Source organism: Chiloscyllium plagiosum, unplaced genomic scaffold (assembly GCF_037043375.1).
Source record: "Chiloscyllium plagiosum isolate Xiang-an unplaced genomic scaffold, Cpla_swu_hap1 HiC_scaffold_10, whole genome shotgun sequence".
In the NCBI taxonomy this organism is placed as follows: domain Eukaryota; kingdom Metazoa; phylum Chordata; class Chondrichthyes; order Orectolobiformes; family Hemiscylliidae; genus Chiloscyllium; species Chiloscyllium plagiosum.
This window is the reverse complement of record NW_028270148.1, coordinates 53344760-53368918: the sequence shown is the minus strand read 5'-3', so window position 1 is coordinate 53368918 and position 24159 is coordinate 53344760. Positions and strand designations below refer to the sequence as shown.

The 24159-nt window shown below is 41.4% G+C and overlaps 1 protein-coding gene across 1 annotated transcript in view; it reads right to left on the bottom strand.

Moving 5' to 3' along the window:
* ints7 (integrator complex subunit 7) overlaps positions 1 to 24159 on the bottom strand; it is a 66410-nt gene that overhangs the window by 3362 nt on the left and 38889 nt on the right. The window contains exons 13-17 of the mRNA XM_043695875.2: positions 16244 to 16450; positions 13541 to 13735; positions 7056 to 7159; positions 5821 to 5889; positions 1371 to 1503 (exon numbers count right to left, since the gene is read on the bottom strand). Of these exons, the coding sequence (XP_043551810.2) occupies positions 1371 to 1503; positions 5821 to 5889; positions 7056 to 7159; positions 13541 to 13735; positions 16244 to 16450 (708 nt within the window). The remainder of the gene's footprint in view (positions 1 to 1370; positions 1504 to 5820; positions 5890 to 7055; positions 7160 to 13540; positions 13736 to 16243; positions 16451 to 24159) is intronic.

Sequence of the window (24159 nt, the reverse complement as noted above, 5' to 3'; positions counted from 1 at the left end):
TCCACCTGCTGAGAACTCCCTCTTGTTCCCATCCCCAGCTCAACTCACCCTAACATACATCCAATTATTTTCCTACCTCCTAAATTGACCTGAAGACTGAACTTGAACAACTGTATATGTGCAAAATCAAAAGATCAATTATTATATACATGGCTTTACTAACGGAGTTAAACCTAGGGTGTTTTAGCGATGGTTTACTGTAAAAATTTCACAACTCAAAATAACTTTACATTTTTTTTTCCCTGAAGTCAATTTTAATATTAAACATAAAAATTACAGTAATGCTTTATGTAGTTAAATGAAAGGTCTTATGATTATCATTTTAGCAAAAAGAATGAAAAATACCTATGAACATAGTGAACCAAGACACCAGAACAAAAGGTTGCACACATTTTATATGGGTCTCAATACAGAAAGAAATAATACTCATTTTAAGTACCAGAACTCTCATGATACAAAGTTAGATGGAAAATCAAACTGTAACAAGTATACATAGAGGTTGCAAATAGATATAGACAGATGGACAACAATATGGCAGATAGAGTGCAATGTGAAGTTATTTCACTTTCACAAGAAAAATGAGAAAAAACCCAATGTTTTTGAAGGTGAGAGATTCAGAAATGTTTGCATTTAGAGGAATCTAATATGCTTGGACATGAATTACACAAAGTTAACAAGTACGTACAACAAGCAGTTACAAAAGAGGAACAAATAACTCTTACTTCAATAGTACAGGGCACCTGTGCAGCTTCACCTGGAATACTGTGTGCAGTTTTGACCTTCTTACTAAAGAAAGAATATACTTGCCGGAGATGCAGCAAAAAGACAGTTCACAGGACTGGATTTTGGATCAGGGAATGTCCTATGAGGCAAGATTCAGTACAGCAAGCCTATGTTCTGCGGAGAAAGTGAGGACTGCAGATGCTGGAGATCACAATCAAGATTAGAGTGGTGCTGGAAAAGCACAGCAGGTCAGGCAGCATCCGAGGAGCAGGAAAATTGACGTTCCAGGAAGGAGCCATTCTTGATGAAGGGCTTCCATCCGAAACATCGATTTTCCTGCTCCTCGGATGCTGCCTGACCTGCTGTGCTTTTCCAGCACCACATTAGTCTTGACTATTTTCTGTGGAGCTTAGAAGAAGAGGTGATTCAATTGAAGCATAAAACTAAGGGGTTGAACATGGTAGATGCTGAGAAAAGGTTTTCTCTATCTGGGGAAAGAAGAACGGCTGTAACAAATGGAGAAATTAACCATTTTCAATTATTTGAGGAGCTGAAAATTTTTTCACACAACAAAGGTATTTTACAGGCACAAAGCTACCACCATTTGTTATTAAGCCTATGTTACCTATGCAACCTATGTTACTTACCAAGTAGGAAACTGGAGGGTACTTTCTGTTCAGGGCCTCAACATCCTCCAGGACCTGAGCAAACACAGACAGCATGCTTCTTTCATATTCACTCTCTGCGTACACATTCCCACTACAACTATATTCTTGGAAACTGCAGGGGAATCAATTAAAACAAATAATCTTAAAAAACTTTTCAGCAATAATACATTTACCTCTAAGCCATGTCAGTTTATACATATTATACCCTTTAGTTCATGCACTATATTTCTTTCAATACATATTTTAGAATTGATAGGAATGGCTACAATTTTATTTGAAGAACAGGAGGGTGACAGAATTATGCAATGCAAAATTAATAAAAGAGCCCTCTCACTTTTGTTCTGTAGAGTATTCACTCTACGCAACTAGCTTCATGATCTAAATAGATTTATGATAGCCAAGGTCGATGCATCAACCAGATCAGGTGCTTTATGCACCAAGTTAAAAAAAGGGAATATTATAAATTAAAAACAACTTTGAGGATGCCCTGAAGCATCCAACAGCATTGCCCCCCCCGCTCCCCCCCCATAGAAACTATCATATTGGTCTGTCTCATATAAAGACAGCAAAAATGTATAAATTGCCACAATTTTGTATTTTTGAAGAAGACATTGATACTTATGTGAAAATAGGATTCTAAATTTGAGTCATCCTCACCCCATTCCCAAGAACCGAGATGGGATGGGAGGTAAGAGAAGACAAAAACAGAGCAATATATTTCATCCAGTGCAAAGCAATCTGCATGAAAATTTCATGGAATTAGTTTAGTTTGTCACAAAGAATTGTGGATGCTTAATAGCTCTCTCACTGAAATTATTGGTGAAACGAATGTCCATTAGTTGCTCTGACCAAAAGAAAAAATTGTCTCCATGAAAAATTGTCTCCCAGGGTATCTGAAATCATCAGTAATTAATCTGGTACTCAAGATATTCTCATACAGAGGAAATGACATTTTTTGAATAGTTACTAGGAAGTAAATATTAGTTAAGAGTGGGATTATACTTCTGCTACCTAGGAAATAATTCAGAGCATTGCTACTGGAGTTTTCAGGCATGCCACATGAAAAACTTGAAATAAACCACTGTACAAATAAATCAAAAAGGTTCAATAGGTAACATATATAAGTTAAGTATAATCAAAATTCTGAGATTCATATACTAATACAGCAGGCAGTGAATTAGGATGTTCTAGAACAGAATAATCTGAGGATGGTTCAATTGTGCAAGATATCCACATCTAATCAGCAAACTCTTAGTACCAGATAGAATTTGGTACCAGCAGCCCAAGCAGTACAGAAGCTCTGTTTGCTCAGAAAGTGTTTATTATGACTGAATACAATGACTGAAAAATATATTCTAGATTTGTAACTTGTTTTACAATTTTATTCCTCGGATGTTTGACAAGGTTCCCCATGGGAGACTGATTAGCAAGGTTGAATCTCATGGAATACAGGGAGAACTAGCCATTTGGATACAGAACTGGCTCAAAGGTAGAAGACAGACGGTGGTGGTGGAGTGTTGTTTCTCAGACTGGAGGCCTGTGACCAGTGGAGTGCCACAAGGATCGGTGCTGGGCCCAATACTTCTCGTCACTTACATAAATGATTTCGATGTGAACACAGGAGGTATAGTTAGTAAGTTTGCAGATGACACCAAAATTGGAGGTGTAGTGGACAGCGAAGAGGGTTACCTCAGATTACAACAGGATCTTGATCAGATGGGCCAATGGGCTGAGGAGTGACAGATGGATTTTAATTTAGATAAATGCAAGGTGCTGCATTTTAGGAAAGCAAATCTTAGCAGGACTTATACACTTAATGGTAAGGTCCTAGGCAGTGTTGCTGAACAAAGAGACCTTGCAGTGCAGGTTCATAGCTCCTTGAAAGTAGTCGCAGGTATATAGGGCGAGGCTGAATAGGCTGGGGCTGTCTTCCCTGGAGCGTTGAAGGCTGAGGAGTGACCTCATAGAGGTTTATAAAATCATGAGGGGCATGGATAGGGTAAATAGACAAAGTCTTTTCCCCATAGTCCAGAACTATGGGGCATAGGTTTAGGTTGTGAGGGGAAAGATATAAAAGGGACCTAATGGACAACATTTTCTTGCAGAAGGTGGTGCATGCATGGAATGAGCTGCCAAAGGAAGTGGTGGAGGCTGGTACAATTGCAACATTTAAACGGCATCTGGATGGGTATATGAATAGGAAGGGTTTGGAGGGATATAGGCCAAGTGCTGGTGAATGGTACTAGATTAGATTGGATTATCTGGTCAGCATGGACGGGTTGGACTGAAGGGTCTGTTTCCGTGCTGTATATCTCTATGACTATGTGGGCAAAATTGGTAAGCCACATTTATTGCCATTTCCAGTTACCACGAAGTTGGTGGTAGCCTTCTCCTTAAACCTCTGTAGTCCTTTTAATAAATCAGATGGTATGCTCATGATTCTGTTGCTCTTGTCCTTGATGGAAGAGATAATGAGGCTAGAATGCTTTCAAAGTAAGCTTGACGAGTTGCTGCAATATGAATTTTACATATTACAGTCATGGTGTTTTGTTAATAAGACACATAGGGTATTGAGCCGAGAGGCAGGGACATCAATGAAGTAAACTGCTGTGTGTTAAATGGTTGTTTAACTTCAAGTGATATTATGGCTATAACCATCTTGCCCATTGTGAGTATTCCATTACAAATGACTATTATGTACAGCATGTCCCTGCTTACCACTGATTCACTTATCTTTGACCTTCAGCCACAGGTTTCTTCTCTTAATTATTAGTGTTGCACAAACCTGTTTGGAATTTGACTGAAATCTAGGGCTCCATCTAATGACAGAAACTGGTCAGTACAGGTAGCCCTAGGACTTCAGCTGATCACCTGCACAGATCAACTTCTGCTGCTCGATGCAGCCCAGTCAATCTGGCTTGATCTGTCTGGTGAGAACATTTTAATTACATATTGTATTGCTTTTATATTTAGCAATGTATTTTAATTTGCAAGTTAATTCAATCAGGAGTTCAAAGTGCTGCACACTTACAACCTGAAATACTATATCAAACATGATTTTTCAGGGTGAGAAATGTTCTCAGTGGCTTTAACTTTGATTCAGATGAGACCCTATGATACACTTAAAGCTGCAATTTTCAGAATTGGAAAGACAACTTTCAGTCAAGATTTATGGTAAAGGCATTGAAAGATCATGAAATGACCCACTTGTTCAAAACCACTCTATCTCCTCAGATACTGCAGACAGAATATTGATGTGCCTGGCCCAGCCTGTACAGAGTCAATGGTTAATGGTGGAAATGAATCATGGTGGTGTCACTGAAGATCAGGGAGAGGCTGTTGAGCCTGGCTTTTTATTAAAATATTATGGCTAATTTTGATGCTATAAATGACTTCTGTAATTCTGAAAATTAATTTTATACTTTAGTGAGTACTATCCCACAGAAGATAACATAAGCTGCCTTTACAACAGCCAACATCAATATCTTACGCAGTTGGTAACATAACAATTCATTCATCCTAATCAAGAGATCAGCATTAAACAGAGGTTCCCAAGAGGTTTCTGAAGAGGTGAACTGTAGAATTTCATCAAGTTTCAAACTTCACTGTATCAGTCATTGAATTTTTATAACTTTTTGATTGTGATATATTTAATTTGCAGCACTGGAGTTGTCTGCAAGCTGGGCTGTTAAAAACTTCACAATTCTTGGCTAGATATTTGATATCCTAACAAGATTTGCAGCGGAGAATGTTAATAATGACCCTTTGGGTACACTTTTGAACTACTTCTAAATGACGTCAAGTCATGTATATCACAAACATCTATGAACTAACAATATTTCAATTCTGCACTCCAAACAAACCTCATTGCCAACCTTAAAACATCACCTACTGCTGCTTCTGGTGTCTGAATGAGACTGGCAATCTAAGTCATTGCTTGTTAAATTTATCAGGAAATTGATGCAGGGCAGTAGGGCCAGGAAGGAATCTGAAAAATTGTTTCACTAAGTCCATCACAACTAGCAGAACAAAAATAAATTATCCCACCAGTCCAGTTGATTTCAAAATTGAAATGGAAATGAGGTTTCTAACCCACTACACACCCCACTTCTTTATAATAAATTCCTGCCAAGTATATTTCAAGGTATACCACTATATCAGAGATGAAAATGTGTTGCTGGAAAAGCGCAGCAGGTCAGGCAGCATCCAGGGAACAGGAGAATCGACGTTTCGGGCATAAGCCCTTCTTCAGGAAGATTCCTGAAGAAGGGCTTATACCCGAAACGTCGATTCTCCTGTTCCCTGGATGCTGCCTGACCTGCTGCGCTTTTCCAGCAACACATTTTCAGCTCTGATCTCCAGCTTCTGCAGACCTCACTTTCTCCACTATATCAGAGAAACTACCACACAATAGAAGGCACACCATTACCTAGCAGAATCCGGATCTAGGATTAGAGCTTCAATAGAGTGGGAAATCAGTAGGCAACTTTGTTGTTGTCTATGAATAAAGTTAAGGCCACAGTGATTAGCAACTAATTTAGTCACAAATGTTCTCATTTGTGTACATTATAAGTCAGTAAAAATGGAGACCAGCTTTGATAACAGAAATAACCCTTCAAAATTTATGTTATTGACTTATTCTGCCTCTGCATTCAACTCAAGATGGCAACTTGTACCTTTAGGACAGCATAAGACTGGTGACATTGATTGATCACCATTTACGTAGGTCACTTCTTGCCTTTTAAATGTCAAACAGAGGATTTAAGATTGACCAATCTGATTCACCCCCTGCTTCCCAATCACTAACTACCAATGCTCATGTCAATGCAGCATAAAACAAAATCCACCAACATACTGTCTTCAGGTGGCAGGATTGAGTTAACCCATGTGCAAATTAAAAACTTGTCAAATTGTGGTCTTCTTATCTCAGGAAAGATATTATTGCCACAGAAAGAGTTCAACCAAGGTTTACCAGACTTGCTCCTGGGACAGGGAGATTGCCCAATGAAGAGAGATTGAGCAAACTGGGTCTGTATTTTTTGAAGTTTCGAAGAATGAGAGGTGATCTCATTGAATCCTTCGGAATACTTGAAGGAATACACAGAGTGCGTACAATAAGATGTTTCCCCTGCTTAGGGAATCTAGTACCAGGGGCACAATTTAATGGTACATTTGGGGCACATTTGGGACTTAAATAAGGAGAATTATTCTTATTCAGTTGGTGGTGAATCTTTGTAATTCTATAGCCAGAAAGCTGTGGAAGCTTGGTGAAAGTATATTTAAGGTACATGTTGATAAATATTTGATTACCGATGGTGTAAAGAATTATAAGGATCAAGTGGATAAAAGGCATTGAAGTGTTCAATTAGCCGCGATCATATTAAATAGCAGAGCAGCTTAATGGGCTGAATGGCCTACTCCTGTTCCTATGAATTTTAATAATGTTGATAGAGAAGGCCATTTGCACCTTGCTGTGTAACTCGAAACAATTCGGCATGCATTTGCAATTGCTAATTAAAAGTAATACACAAACCAATTACTTGCTAAGACTAGTAATATCTACACAACTGACAGTTCTTTGGTTATTTTGCCTCCATATAGTTTTTTTTTGTCACCACAACTGATGTTCAAAACAGTAATTTACAGCTCAGCAGAAAAGGATACAGCTCAACATTTCTCAAGGTAGCAGAGTCAGCATCAAAAGATGACTGATAAAGGTCATGGTAGCGTGTTGCCAAGCTTCTGAACTCTTCCATTGATATCTTCATCTAAACGAATGCAAACATAATTGAAATTGGAATAATGATGCACATTTTTACTCAGCATTTCAAACTCAAAAACTAGATTGACACAATATTAACCTTTCTAAAAAAAAGTACTGTGTCCATGAGAGAAAAGCAAAATAATTCTGCAAAAGAATTAAAAACAGAATACATGTTCTTGTGTCATGATGAATGGCAAGTAACATTTACATCACACAAGTGCCAGGAAATAACCAATTCAAACAAGAGAGACTCTAACCATCACTGCTTGACATTCAATGGCATCATCATCATTGAATCCTCCATAATTAGTATCCTGGGAATTACCACTGACCAAAAACTGAACTGGACCAGCTATATAAATATTGTGTCCACAAGTTCAAATCAACTTTGCGGCAAGAAAACCACTTCCAGTATTCTCAGTACCTGTCCACCATCTATAAGACACATGAGGAGTGTAGTGGGAAACTATCCAGAACAAAGCAGCCCGCTTGATTGGCACCCAATCACCATCTTCAACACCAGCAATGTGCCATCTAGAACGTAAACTGTAGTAACTCACCAGAGCTCTTCCAACAGAACCTTTCAAATCTGAGACTTCTAACATCTAGAAGGACAAGGGGAACAGATGCATAGGAAGACCATTACCTGCAGGTTTCTCTCCAAGTCGCACACTACTGTGAACTGGAACTATATTGCTCTTTCTTCACTGTCACTGGGTCAAGTTCCTGTAAGTGCCTTCCTAACACAGTGGTTGTCTCTAAACTCCAACAACTACAGCAGTTCAAGAAGACAGCTCATCACACCATCTTCTCCAGGGCAATGAGCGATGGGCAATAAATGCTGGTCTAGCCGGTGCTGCCCACATCCCATGAGAAAATTAATACAAGTACACAAAATGGCTGCCACTGCATGCAAAGTATGTGAAGTAAGCTACTTTTCTCTTCCGGGGCAAAGTAAAAAACATTGGCATGGCAGAATTCTATTCCCTATGTTGCATGAAAGTCTTGGTAGTACTACATACAATTAGATATGGTCATATACCTTACAGCTCCTTAACAGAGGCTTCACAATGACCTCCTTGGGAAGCCTCCATGCCAAACTTTATGACAGGGCAAGTGAGGACTGTAGATGCTGGAGATCAAAGTCATATCAAAAAGTATGGCACTGGAAAAGCACAGCCAGTTGGACAGCATCTGAGGAGGAGAGTTGACGTTTTGAGTATAAGCTCTTCATCAGAAATGGGGGGGGTGGCAAGGGAGCAGAGAGATAAATGGGAGGGGAGGTGGGATTGGGGGAAAGGTAGCTAGGAATGCGATAGATGGATGGAGTTGGGGGTGATGGCGATAGGCTGGATGAAGGGATCCTTCCACATCGGCAGAGATTTTCCTGCACATTAAAACACCTCATCTACTGTGTCCATTGCTCTTGATGTGGTGTCCTCTACATTGGGGAGAAGGAAGCCAACTTCTGGAACATTTCAGAGAAAATATCCGGGACACATACACTAAACAACACCACTGCTCTATGGCCAATCACTTCAACTCCTCCCCAACTCTGCCAAGGACATGCAAGTCCTGGGCCTCCTCCATGCCAAATCCTAGCCACCCAACGACTGGAAAAAGAACACCTCATCTTCTGGTCTGAACCCTTCAACCACATGGGATTAATGTCAATTTCACCTGTGTCCTCATCTCCTCTCCCCCTCCTTATCCCAGATCTAACCCTCAAACTCGGCAGGGGCCTCTTGATCTGTCCTACCTGTCCATCTTCTCTCCCACCTCTCCACTCCACCCTCCGCTTCGACCATTACCATCACCCCACCTTCACCTATCTATCGTGTTCCTAGTTACCTTCCCCCCCTCCCATTTATCTCTCAGCCCCCTTGAGCTCCCCCCACATTCCTGATGAAGAGTTTATGCTCAAAACGTCGAATGCTGCCTGACTGGCTGTGCTTTTCCAGCACCACACTTCTTGACACAGCATGAGGACTTAACATCAGGCTTTAGTGCTCTGGATACGAGGTTTTAGGTGTTCCTTCAATAAGATTGCTTCATCTTTCTGAAACTTCCCCACAATTTGTTCAGAGATACTACAGGGAAAACACCATTACTGGAGTCACTATGGCCTTGGCACTCAAAGACAACATTGAAGGAGAGCAATTACAACATCACTGGCAAGTCCAGCAAAAACAGTACCCTCCAGCAGCTATCACACAGACTTCAGAGGGAGAATCAGCAGGTGAATATACTCTGTGGAGAAACAATGACGAGATTCCGCATCTACAGGCCTAGTCACTTTCCACAACTGTCTGAAAGACAGTGCGAGCACCAATTAAAAATGTACCATTCCACCATCGCCAAACTGTGTTGTCTGCTGCAGCAGGACTTGTACCCAGAAGGACTTGGTGGCAGTCCCATCCTGGTGACTGTCAAGATCTTAGCTGTCCTCAATTTTGGTGTCAGCAGCTTGTTTCAAGGAGCAGCTGGGGGAGCTATATGGCATTTCCCAATCATCAACTAATGAATGCACCTGGGATGATACTGCTGCTGCTTTCGCCAGAGCACAGATCTTTATATCAGTGCCATATGAAAAGGAGGTTCAATCAGCTCCAGCCCTGAGATTCTCTGCTATCACTACCTTCTTCCAGATGCATGCTGACTGCACCCACACTGCTTCGAGAGCACCTGTTGTTAAATTTCAGTGTTGTCAACAGAAAAAGGCTTTTACTCCATTAGTGTTCAAATTATATTTGACCATAGATGTCAAATTCTGGAGGTCTGTGCCAGATATCCTGGGGGTAGCCAAGAGTCTTACATACTTAAAACTGTTAAGATCCCATTGTCTTCCAAGGTACTCCGACCATACAGGGATGGCTGCCCCTACAAAAACAGCTCATGTTACCTTTACAAAAAATTGGACTGACACAGAATGAAGAGATAATGCTGCCGTTGCTTTGACCATAGTGGAACACACCTTAGGCCTCCTTCGGATGAGGTTTTGATATTCAGATTGCTCTGACAGGTTCTTGCAGAACAGCTCAGAAAGTGTGGCCTGCATCACTCTTCACAACAGGAACTGACAAAGCAAGAGAGGGGGCCCTGAATGCAGACAAAATGGGATAACAGCAATATTCTGAGGATGAACGTGATGAGGATATTGACCAGAACCATCCAAGAGACTATGACAGAGTAAGCATTAAGAAGGCAGACTAAAGAAAATCTGGGATCCTCACGATGGATTTGGACTTCATTTAAATGTTTAAGATTCTACTTGTAATACAATGAGAAAGCACTGCTTAATGCAAAGGGCATGTGGACCTTGTTACTGTGTAGTTTTTGACCTATTGGGTTGCTGAATAAATGCCTCGTTATCATGTATTTGCAAGCTTGAAATCTTCAGGTGATCCATACGTGGATCCATACAATGTTCTATTGACAGTTAATGAAAAAGCAGCAGCCAGTGAGACAAAGCACTAACACAGTGTGTCTAAGGTTAGGTAGCTATTAGGACATCTATTAGGATATAATTTCCAGCTGCTGTGTAGCAAAATCTCTCCTAATAGCGAGCTGAGTCCAACCTCCTTTCATCATGGATGACACTTTATTGTTCAGAGTGCACACAGAGGGCCTGTCGTTCCAAAATGATTGTGCATCCTCTCAAAAGTGCACTCAACCTGCAAGAGGCAGCAGGCTGTACAGCTTTTCCCAGCATACCAAGTGCTGAAAGTGGACATTAGACTGTCCATTGCACACCTGGCATCCTTGAATGGTAGTATACGCTTTTCCTTGAACAGCTGATACTTAGCATAAATCTTTCTCTCCAGAAAGATTCTGTATTTTCACTCATAGGGTGAGTCTTAATGTGGAATAACATATGCAAGCCAGGCCCAGCACACTTCCTGCAAATTGTGTTTATCTTCATTGTTTTCTGCATTAAAGCATAGCACCTTGGCAGCAGTCCTCAAAGTGACTTTCAAGAATATCTAATGCCTTAAGGCCATATGCAGTCAAAAAGCCTATTGCTTGTGAGAGATGAACAAAGCTTGATAATTGTAATTCCTTTCATCCTTGTCTGAAGGGGCTTTTAATCTCCCACACAGGTTTGACTTACCAGGTCCGACAACAAAAATTATACACAGAAGACACTATAACAGTATATGTTTACAAAAGTGAACATTTATTGACAGTGATATTTCACCCATGCTATCTAACTTTGGTGAAAGTATCTTGCTCCAAGTGCAGGCTCATTCTCCTGCATTCAGCTTGAACAACTGGAAGCTTGGGAATCACAAGAAAGAGCAAGGTAGAGGAGCTGGGCATTGCTGCATCATCCAAAGAAGCTGCTACTTTTTTGGGGGGGGGGGGGTGGTAGTACCTCTATGCCACTCCTCCTCTCTCTAAATGCCTCTTTGCACCCGGTCTCCCAGAGTGGCAGGAGTAAGGACAAGGTCCTTCATCTCCTTCTTGCCTTGCCAATGATATCAAGCATGTCTGTGCACAAGTCTAGCAGACCACAGGAGTACCGGACCTATGTCTCCATGGTGGTCACCAGTCCACAGAGTTAGCTAGATGCAGACATCCCTAAGCCAGCACAGTATCGATAAAATCAATGGACTCCTCCATCCTTTGGCTTGGCTTTCTGCAGGCCCCTGACAAATGTGCCTGATTTTCCTTAGCTTGTCTATGCAGACTGACAAAGTAATTAATGGCTGAGAACAGGGTCTTAGTTTGCCAGGAGCAAAGCGGCATTCCTCAGAGAATCACAGACTTAGGGCTTTCTTTCCTCAACCAGCTGCAGAAACATGTCAGCAATGGAATCACCAGACTCACCACCACTCACTCTGGAGTCCAAACTAGAAAGAGAAGCTACTAATGTGAAAATCTCTGAGCTGCTGGAGGTGCAGGTGAAAGTTTTACCAATGCTATCCGAGGGGCAGTACCTTCCCTTCAGAGATCGACGTGCAGCTGTGGGTGTTTGCAAACATTCACTGAGTGCCACTACTGCCTGCATATAGAAGAGGAAAGTAGTTGTCAAAGATAGACAAGAAATTGTGCACATTGAGTAAGAATTAGCACGGATCATAATAGGAGAACAGCACAGCACAATGAAGCTTACTGGTTTGCTGCCCACTAGAGGTCTCTTCACCCCCCACATGAGCAATCATTATCTTCTCCAGTCAAATCTAGATTTACTTCATACAAGAGGAATGAGTTTGATGTCTGCCACCTGCCTCCCCATTGATTTTGGATTCTCTGTCTGGTTAAAGACCACTGTTTTCTATAATGAGGCAAAGGGAGAAATTACATATGACAGAAAAGCAGGTAATACTGATACATACACAGGATAGGCAGCAAGGTGGCCTCATTGAAGTGATGGGAAGCACAGAGTGCAAAAAGGGTTATTAGTTTGGGAGGATGAGGTGGGTGAGAGCCAATAAGCGGATAGGATGCAATGCAATACCAAGAGCTTTCGTGCATGAGACGTGGTGGGCTGAATATGCAATGTCAGATTTAGAATGAGCATCCTTGAATGTAAATGTAAGGCGCAGAGAGAAGATGGTAGCACCCTTGTAGAAGCACAACGTCACACATTCCCTGAATGCTGAGTGCCCCCTCTCACTCGGGACTGTGCACTGACCTGGACTGCAAGTTGTGTCCAAGCTGGTTGGGTTTGGTGGTGTGGCGTACTGCAACAGTTGGCTGGAAAAGGACTGCCTTCCTCTCCACTACCGCATCAATTCCTACCATCTGGTCAATGTTTTAAGTGTTGCTGCTTGAGCAGCACAATATGAGGGTCAGCTCCTGACTTGCAACTGTAGTTCTTTGGGTTTTTCCCTCTGGCTTGACGCATCTGAAATAGCGCGTAGCTGAGCTCTCAAAAACAGTGCTCGAGGTGTGAAAGCTGGAAGAATTCAGTAGTGGCGCCATTTCTCTGGCGACACAATTTCCTGGTTCTAAACAGCCCGAATGCATAATTAATGAAGAGTAGAAGACTGCACAAGAAAAGTCACTCTGAGCCTGGCAGACCTGGTACCCTGAAACTCACTCAACAAAATACAAAGTGAAAGTGGGAAAACTTTCACACTATGCTGATAAACAAATACTTTGTCCTGAATACGGTCACTATTGGACCTTACTGACCATGAACTTAACTGCACTGCAACAGTTTACAAAGTACCATTGATACCATCAAGAATGTAAACATCACAGACCAGTTAACTGGTGTAATGGAAAGGATCTGGATGGCAGTCAACTAACTTCTGCTGCTAGTTTGGCTTTCTGAAATCAATTTAGGTACGTTGTTTCTCCGAATCAATCTAACTGATCATCTAGTCACATTCTTACGGAGTGGCTGATTGAAGGATACAGTAGAATATGTACATACCTGGTTGGTAATGCGGCCACACCTCTGTAAATCATTTCCGGATGCCATAGCAATTGCTGTAGCAATCGCAGGTGGAGGACTGGTTTTCAGGCTGTTACAGGTACAAATCAACTGAGAGAATGCCTGCAGCATGTCAATCCGCAGTTTGACAAATTCACACTGAAATGTCAAGGGGTTGGAAGGTGTGCTTGCAGCCTGAAAATAATATCATATTTAACATAATTTAGTAACTGTCAAGGTCTCAAATTACTCTATAAGCTTTTTATATTAAATCAGCAAGTTTGCTTCACATTTTGAAAAATTGCTTTAAATAGGATGCTAAAACTAAATCAGATAGCAATGGCTTAAAGTTCTTAAGACGACTTATAGCTCAGGTTATGGATGAGGTTGTTGACTTGCTGCTGAGCTGATAAGTTTGTATGCAGACATTTCATCATCATACTAGGTAATATCATCAGTGCGCCTCCAGTGAAGTGTCGGGGTTCTATCCTGCTTGCTATTTGCTTGTCCCAGTTTGTCGAGATGGGTGGCATCATTTCCAGGAGAAAGTGAGGACTGCAGGTGCTGGAGATAAGAGCTGAAAATGTGTTGCTGGAAAAGCGCAGCAGGTCAGGCAGCATCCAAGGAACAGGAGAATAGACGTTTCGGGCATAAGCCCTTCTTCAGGAATGAGGAAAGTGTGCCCAGCAGGCTAAGATAAAAGGTAGGGAGGAGGGACTTGGGGGAGGGGCGTTGGAAATGCGATAGGTGGAAGGAGATCAAGGTGAGGGTGATAGGCCGGAGTGGGGTGGGGGTGGAGAGGTCAGGAAGAAGATTGCAGGTTAGGAAGGCGGTGCTGAGTTCGAGGGATTTGACTGAGACAAGATGGGGGGAGGGGAAATGAGGAAACTGGAGAAATCTGAGTTCATCCCTTGTGGGTTGAAGCGTTCCTAGGCGGAAGATGAGGCGTTCTTCCTCCAACCGTCGTGTTGCTGTGGTCTGGCCTCCATCGTCAGACCACAGCAACACGACGGTTGGAGGAAGAGCGCCTCATCTTCCGCCTAGGAACCCTCCAACCACAAGGGATGAACTCAGATTTCTCCAGTTTCCTCATTTCCCCTCCCCCCACCTTGTCTCAGTCAAATCCCTCGAACTCAGCACCGCCTTCCTAACCTGCAATCTTCTTCCTGACCTCTCCGCCCCGACCCCACTCTGGCCTATCACCCTCACCTTGACCTCCTTCCACCTATCGCATTTCCAATGCCCCTCCCCCAAGTCCCTCCTCCCCACCTTTTATCTTAGCCTGCTGGGCACACTTTCCTCATTCCTGAAGAAGGGCTTATGCCCGAAACGTTGATTCTCCTGTTCCTTGGATGCTGCCTGACCTGCTGTGCTTTTCCAGCAACACATTTTCAGCGCTGGCATCATTTCCAGTTTTGTTTCTTCGTGGTTGGTATATGGGGTCTTACTCTACATGTTTGTTAATGGAGTTCTGGATTGAGTGCCAGACCTTCAGCAATTCCCGTTCATGTCTTTGTTTGGCTTGTTCTGGATGGATACATTGTCCCAGTTAAATTGGTATCCTTTTTTGTCCTTATGTATGGACACAAGTGATAGTTGATCATGTCTCTTGGTGGCTAGTTGGTGTTCGTGTACCCTGATGGCTTGTTTTCCTCTGGTTTGCCCTATGTAATATTTGTGGCAGTCTTTACATGGTATTTTGCTTATTTTGGAGATGGAAGGATTTCACTTTTCTCAAAACACGGTCTGTTCAAGTGGTTTATGAAAATAAGAAATCACTTAAAAACACAAGAAAACTGAAAAGCAGTCAGGCCAGTTAAACTGAAAACAATGGGGGGGGGGGGTTGGGTCTCACTCTGGCAGAAGTTAGAAGTACTGGAAATAAGTTAAATGCCTTGTTTGTACTGCCACATGTTCCTTTATTTGAACTATTACAGGTAGCTAAATGAGATAGACTGAATTCAGAAACTACAGTCAGAATAATTACCTTATACATTCATCCAATGTTAAGTTAAGCAGCACAACAAATCATATCTGACCATATCTGGTTAATCCATTTGACAGAATGATGCACAAAAAGCAGGAACATCCAGTTGGATGCCACGAGGGGGCATTATTGATAATCACGTGAGTAGAAGTAAGGCAGCTAGAGTTAACTCCTCAAAAGGATGCTTAGCAGAACAACCAACCTCATTGAACCCAAGCAGACACCAACACCAAACCAAAATTTCTAACAGTCATCATGCACATATAGAAGGATGTTTGAAAGTTGGGTCAGATTCTCTACTGACTCTCTGGCTTCCCTCAGTCTTCCAGGATTCATGGCATTAGAGCATTTTATTTCAACTAATTTTTTCAGTATCACTTCCACTAACCAAAAATCCTACGTTAGAGCAAACCCATCAAAAAAAAAATTCACATAAATTACATTGCACTTAAACTAGTTTTCATGAATGATAAGTGGTGTTTAGATTGTTTTTCTGAAAAGTACATGTGAATAAATTTCTGAAAGGTTTTATATAGTCCAATATATCTTGTCTTATAATTGAACAACCAACATATGACATGTCCACTAACTGCAATGCCATCAGAGGAGTTGATAAAACAGTTGTTAACTGTCTATTCTGTAACAAAATAAACCAAACAAGTTGGAATGCTGCTAAAGCAAATTCATTTGACATATTCATTTTGACTTCAACTCACTGTCAATGAAGCTATGCCCCTCTGATAATATTTTAAAGCTTCAGCAATACGGGCTAGTGCAACACTGGATTCACTGTCCTGAAGGCCAGCCAGACATTGCTCTGCTCTCGAGAATTCCTTCAAACTGTTTATCCAGAAGTAAAAATGTTCGGAAGCCACCTGCGTCAACAAGCCATGGTAAAGATCTCCGGCCATATCATGGTTTCCCTTAAAATACCAGAAAAGAGAAATATCAATTAAAACAAATATCTGCCACCTGATGACATTTCAATACATAAGCATTGAACAGCTTGAAGGAATTTTTGCTGATGTTTTACTTTCGATCTTCAGAATGATTATACAAAGTACAAGACCACCATGCAACGCCAGTGACTTCCCCTAGCTGTGACAGGATAGACTGCAGAAAGTGACTATGCCACTACCACATTCTGTGCATTGCTAACATGGCTTTGGGGAAGCCAGGTGAACAAAAGCCAGCAAGAATCTGGTTAACATGAACCATGCAACCATTGCAAATCTTTACTGCTTTCTGAAATGGCTTAGCAATGCCTCTTGCTGCAGAACAATTGTTACATCGTCAATTCTTCTACCTTATGAAGTGTGATAGAACGTTTAATGGTCATGATAACATGTGCATGACATATTTAATAAACAAATAGATGGTGTCACTGTAAACAGCATTTAAGATACCACCTGATTGTCCCTACAATTTCGACTCTAGTACTAACAAACATTGATCTAAACATATATATATTTCATTGTTTATTCTATCAATTTGCTGAAAAGACAATGAATAGGTAGGGATGAAGGTACAGATCAGACACTTTCAAAATAAAGCAAAACAATATAGACACTGAAGATCAGAAATAAAAATATTTTAAATAAGAAATTCAACAGATATGGGAGCATCTGTGAGGAGAGAGACAGAGAAAAACAATTAACGTTTCAGGACCAATTAATATTTTTTATTCACACAGGATGTGTGTATCGCTGGTTAGATCAGCATTTATTGCACATCCCTAGTTGGTCTCCAGAAGATGGTGGTGAGCTGCCTTCTTGAACTGCTAAAATCCATTTAATGTAGGCACATCCACAATGCCATTAAGGGAGGGAGTTCCAGGATTTTGACCCTGTCTTCAGAACTCGACAGAACTTTAAATGGAAATGTTGCTTTACAATGGAAAACTACTGAGACTAACTTGTTCCTTTGAGAACCAGACATCTGGTCATTGCAAATCTAAACTGTTTAATTAGATAGAAAAAAACAAAAACCTGTCTGTTTGATCAGACTCCAAGTCCAGACCTCCAATCAGATAGTCACATTCCTTTCTAGTGTCGAAAATTAATTATTTTTGTTCTGCCAGGAATTTCTTTTTGTAGTGTGGGGAGCAGATGGTGAGGGGAGGAAAGATGGAACACTTTAAAACTAGAATATAATTAAACTATTCAGGGCTTTCAGTGTGACACGGTTGCACTACTGAGTATCTGCCACTAGAGGTTGCAAATAAACTGTCAATAAGCAATTACAGCCAAATTACTGCCATCACAATGAAGAGTAGATGAATGACATGCTAATTACACTTTATCCTGAGAGCTTGTTGGGCTGAGAAAAAAAAGAGAACGTCAAATCACCCCAAAGATACATGTAGCATACTGACAATACGTCTAGTTATAAATGTCCAATTTTAACTAACAAGGAAATGTTCAGATTAGAGGAGAAAGTGCTGGATGTCTTGAAACAGGTAAAGGTGGGTAAATGCTCATGGCCTGATCAGGTGTACCCGAGAACTCTGTGGGAAGCTAGAGAAGTGATTGCTGGGCCTCTTGCTGAGATATTTGTATCATCGATAGTCACAGGTGAGGTGCCGGAAGACTGGAGGTTGGCAAACGTGGTGCCACTGTTTAAGAAGGGCAGTAAGGATAAACCAGGGAATATAGACTGGTGAGCCTGACCTCGGTGGTGGGCACATTGTTGGAGGGACAGGATGTACATGTATTTGGAAAGGCAAGGACTGATTAGGGATAGTCAACATGGCTTTGTGTGTGGGAAATCACGTCTCACAAACTTGATTGAGTTTTTTTGAAGAAGTAATAGAGGATTGATGAGGGCAAAGCAGTGGATGTGATCTACATGGACTTCAGTAAGGCGTTCGACAAGGTTCACCTTGGGAGACTGATTAGCAAGGTTAGATCTCATGGAATACATGGAGAACTAGCCATTTGGATACAGAACTGGCTCAAAGGTAGAAGACAGAGGGTGGCGGTGGAGGGTTGTTTTTCAGACTGGAGGCCTGTGACCAGTGGAGTGCCACAAGGTGCTGGGTCCTCTACTTTTTGTCATTTACATAAATGATTTGGATGTGAGCAAAAGAGGTACAGTTAGTAAGTTTGCAGATGACACCAAAATTGGAGGTGTAGTGGACAGCGAAGAGGGTTACCTCAGATTACAACAGGATCTTGACCAGATGGGCCAATGGGCTGAGAAGTGGCAGATGGAGTTTAATTCAGATAAATGTGAGGTGCTGCTTTTTGGGAAAACAAATCTTAACAGGACATATACATTTAATGGTAAGGTCCTAGGGAGTGTTGCTGAACAAAGAGACCTTGGAGTGCAGGTTCATAGCTCCTTGAAAGTGGAGACACAAGTAGATAGGATAGTGAAGGCGGCGTTTGGTATGCTTTCCTTTATTGGTCAGAGTACTGAATACAGGAGTTGGGAGGTCATGTTGAGGATGAACAGGCTGGGGCTGTTTTCCCTGGAGCGTCGGAGACTGAGGGGTGACCTTACAGAAGTTTACAAAATTATGAGGGGCATGGATAGGATAAATAGACAAAGTCTTTCCCCTGGGGTCAGGGAGTCCAGAACTAGAGGGCATAGGTTTAGGGTGAGAGGGGAAAGGTATAAAAGAGACCGAAGGGGCAACCTTTTCACGCAGAGGATGGTACGTGTATGGAATGAGCTACCAGAGGAAGCGGTGAAGGCTGGTACAATTGCAACATTTAAGAGGCATTTGGATGGGTATATGAATAGGAAGGGTTTGGAGGGATATGGGCCGGCTGCTGGCAGGTAGGACTAGATTGGGTTGGGATATCTGGTCGGTATGGACGGGTTGGACCGAAGGGTCTGTTTCCCCATTTCTACGACTATCTCTAAAATGGCTTTCAGAATATGCATTAACTACTTCTACTTCAACACCATCTCAGTGACAAAATTCCCCTAAACTCTGCCCTAAATGGCCTGCCCCTCATTTTGAAACTGTGTTTCCTGGTTCAGACTGACAAAGACCCAGCACTGAGATTGCCACATTAGGGAAGTACAATGTGTATATCTTTTTCAGTAAGGAGACCAAAATGGCACAAAATACTCCAAGTATGGTCATACCAAGGCACTATACAATTGCAGGAAGACATCCTTACTCCAATTCTGTTTCAAATAATATTTAGCAATACTATGCCACATGTCAGATAAAAGCAAAAATCAATTAACTGTTTCTGAAGTGTTGTCACTTCATCATATAGAGCAATGCTGTAGCCAAAGACAAACAATGGTAAAGGATATGAATGACCAGTTAACTTGTCTTGGTGGCAGTGGCTAGGACACCAAAGATCCTATGTCATGATACAGTCTGGGAGGATGAGGGTAGGATGGGGTGGGGGGGAAACCAAAACTAGAGGACAGAGGTTTAAGGCGAGAGAGGAAAGATTTAAAAAGGACCTGAGGGGCAAATGTTTCACCCAAAGGATGGTGTATGTATGGAATGAGCTGCCAAAGGAAGTGTGGGGTTGGCTATAATTACAACATGTAAAAGGTATCTTGATAGGTATATGAATAGGAGCAGTTGAGAGGGGTATGGGCCAAATGCTGGCAAATGGGACTAGATCAGATTGGAATCTGGTTGGTGCACATGGGATCCTAAGGGTTTGCCTTTGTGCTGTATGACTTCATGATTTGAGAGTTGACTTATACCACCAGTGCCCAATCGAACATAGAATTGTAAAGCACAGTACAGGCCCTTTGACCTTTGATGTTGTGCCAATCTTTCATCCTACTCTAAGATCAGACTAACCTACATATCCTTCATTGCACTATCTTCCATGTGCCAACCAAGAGTCGCTTAAATGTCCCTAATGTATCTGACTCTACTACCACTGCTGGCAGTGCATTCCATGCACCCACCACACTCTCTGTAAAGAACCTCCTCTGACATCTCGCCTAAACCTTCCTCCAATCATCTTAAAATTATGCCCCCTCGTTATAGCCATTTCTTCATTCTTCTTCACTCCAATGAGATAAAGCCTAGCTCCCTCAACCTTTCTTCATAAGACATGCCCTCCAGTCCAGGCAGCATCCTGGTAAATCTCCTCTGCACCCTCCCGAGAGCTTCCACATCTTTCCTATAATGAGGCCACCAGAACTGAATACAATATTTCAATGTGGTCTAACCATGGGTCTACAGAGCTGCAGCATAACCTCACGGCTCTTAAACTCACTCGCCTGTTAATGAAAGCCAACACACCATACACCTTCTTGACAACTGTCAACTTGGGTGGCAACTTTGAGGGATCTATGGATATGGACTCCAAGATCCCTCTGTTCCTCTACACTGCCAAGAATCCTGCCCTTAACCTTGAATTCTGCACTCAGATTCAACCTTCCAAAATGAATCACTTCATACTTTTCCAGGTTGAACTCCATCTGCCACTTATCACTCCAGTTTTACATCCTGTCAATGTCCCATTGCAACCCACAACAGCCTTCCACACTACCCACAACTCCACCAACCTTCATGGCAAATTTACTAACACACCCTTCCTCATCCAAATCATTTACAAAATTCACAAGCAGAGGACCCAGAACTGATCCCTGTGAAAGACCGGTGGTCACCAAGCTCCAGGTTGAATACTTTCAATCTACTACCACCCTCTGTTCTGTGGACCAGATAATTCTGTATCCAGACAGCCAGATTTCCCTGTATCCCATGCCTCCTTACTTTTTGAATGAGGAACCTTTGTCACATCCTCAATGAATTCAATAAGGTTTGTGAGGCATGACCTGCCCCTCACAAAGCCATGCTGACAATCTTGAATGAAATTATGGTTTTCCAAGTAATCACAAATCCTGTCTGTCAGAATTCTCTCCAGTACTTTTCCCACCACAGATGTGAGACTGACTGGTCTGTAATTCCCAGGATTATCCCAACTCACTTTTTGTTGAACAAGGAAATAACATGTGCCACCCTCCAATCATCTGGCACTACTCCAGTGGACAGTGAGAACGCAGAGATCGTAGCCAAAGGCACAGCAATCTCTTCCCTTGCTTCCTGTAGTAACCTTGGGTAGCCCCTCTGGCCCAGGGGATTTATCCATCCTTATGATTTTCAAAATTTTCAGCATATCCTCCTTCTTAACATCAACCTGTTCAAGCTTATCAGTCTGTTTCACGCTGTCCTCAGAAATGTCAAGGTGCCTCTCAGCAGTGAATATTGAAACAAAGTATTTATTAAGGACCTCCCCTACCTCCTCCAACTCCAGGTACAAGTTCCCTCCACTATCCCTGATTGGCCCAACCCTCACTCTGGCCATCCTCTTTTTCTTCACGCAAGTGTAGAATAAGTTAGGGTTTTCCTTAATCCTACCTGTTAAAGCTTTCTCATGTCTCCTTCTAGCTCTCCTAAGTCCATTCTTCAGTTCTTCCTGGCTACCTTGTAACTCGCTATCTGATTCTTTCCTCCTTAGCTTTAAGTAAGTTTCCTTCTTCCTCTTGACTAGGTGACCAAATCCCTTGTCATCCAAGGTTCTTTCAACCTACCATCCCTTCCTTGCTTCAGTGGGACAAACCATCCAGCACCACCAGCAATTACATAGCAGTTTCACAGTAGAGAACAGCCCAATGCACATTAAAAGGAGAGAAAATACAAAATAGGAAGAGATTGATGCCTGGGCAAAGAGATTAGGATTGAAGATGTTTTTAGTTGAAAAGCTCTGCTCTGAGGGAATTTCTAAGAGGAGAAAGAAAATGGACACTGTAATGTCTCAGAGAATAGAATTAGATGAAGATTCTGTTAGTGGTCAGCTGAGGAAGGAATGATGCACTAAAAGCCAGCATCAGAAAGAGGAAATGAGTGAAAATTGCAAGAATTTAGGGTGAGGCAAAGCCAAGAAAGAGTAAGAAATTAAGGATGAGTAAAGATGGAAGCAGAAAATATTGCATGGGCGAAAATCAAAGTCTTAGTCAATGATACAGGGCAGGATTTAACCTGAGAACAGAATGTCAAAGTTTCAGCCTGCTTCAGCTTAGATAAATGGCAAGGGAGGTAGTGAGAGTCAGTGGCAAGAGAGCAGAGTTTTTGGTAAAGACTAAAAAACAATTTGGTCTTCCTAATGTTCAGTTAGGAATAAAAATAATGCCTTCAGCCCTTTAAGTCTTTTCCACTATTATATGAAGTCATGGATGCTAACTCCATTTGGTCACCTTCACTTCAGACCTTAATCTCTTGGCTCACCAATATCTCAAATTTAAAACTGACCTTGCATCGACTTTCTCTTAAGAGTTCCACACACTATCACCTTTCTTCCGTGAATGATTTGGCCATGATTTTAAGATTATATCCGCTTGCCCCAAGTTCTCCAACACAGGGAAAAGCTCCTCGCTACATACCTTACTGATTTCTTTCAACGTCCAAAAATCCTTCAGCAACACCTGTCTGTATTGAACTCTAGCTGCGAGTTTTCAGATCCTTTTTACAAACGTGTGTTGACTCTCTCTGATAAATTCAAATTTCTTCCAATGGGCAAATCTCTGTCCTTTTTTAAGTATTTCAATAACTTCCCCATAACAGATGCTAGATGATCAGATCAATAATGTTGTAGCTGTCTCAGTCATCTTTCTTAAATAATGGAACTTCGAAATTTTCCAAAATTAAGAATAATTCCTAAATTCATAGCAGTTTGATAAATTCCTTAACTGTTTCTTTAAAATGCAGGGATAGAAACTAGCTGGGCCTGGGAATTGCCAACCTTTAAATGCCTTTAATCTTTATTACTGTTTCTTTCAATTCCAATCTTTATTCATTACTTATTCTCTGGAATGTCAAATAGATTATATTTTTTCTCTATCATGCAGAGAAAAGTAGAAAGACAGAGAAAGTAAACTACAATGGCAAGCTAGCAAGGAACATTTAAAAAAATACTGACAAAAAGAGCTTCTTTAAATATATAAGAAAAATATAAGAGGCCAAAGTAAATATAGGGCCTTAGAAAAATAATCTGGGGAGATAGTTATGAGGAACAGAGAAATGTCAGATTGTTAAACGGATACTTTTCATCAGTCTTTATGATGGAAGATATTTTGAACATCCCATGAATACTAAAGAATACAGCAGAGGAATTAAGTACCCACACCATCACTAGAGAAATACTATTTGACAAGCTAATGTGGGCTAAAGGCCTGACCCTAATTAATTGCATCCTGGGATCCTCAAGAAGGTAGTGACAGCGGTAGTAGATGCATTGGTTGAATTTTTCCAAAAATCTTTGGATTCTAGAGAGGTACTAGAAGATACCTAATGCTAACCAACAATGTGACGTCCATATTTAAAAAGGGAGACAAAAAAAAACAAGTATCGGTCAATTATCATATATCATTGGAAAAGTATTGGAATCAATTAAGGAAGTAAAAGCAGAACATTAGAAAAATCATAATCTAATCATGCATTGTTAATACAGCTTCATGAAAGAGAAATTACATTTGACTAATTTTTTTTTTTTAAAGAGGTTTTTGTGGGCAGTCCCAACCAAAGTGGCAGGAGACGAACCAGTACATGTTTTATTTGGACTTTTAGAAGACTTTTGACAAGATACCTCAAAAAGGTTAAGTCATAAGAGCCCACAGTGTTGGAGGGAGTGCATTGCGTGGG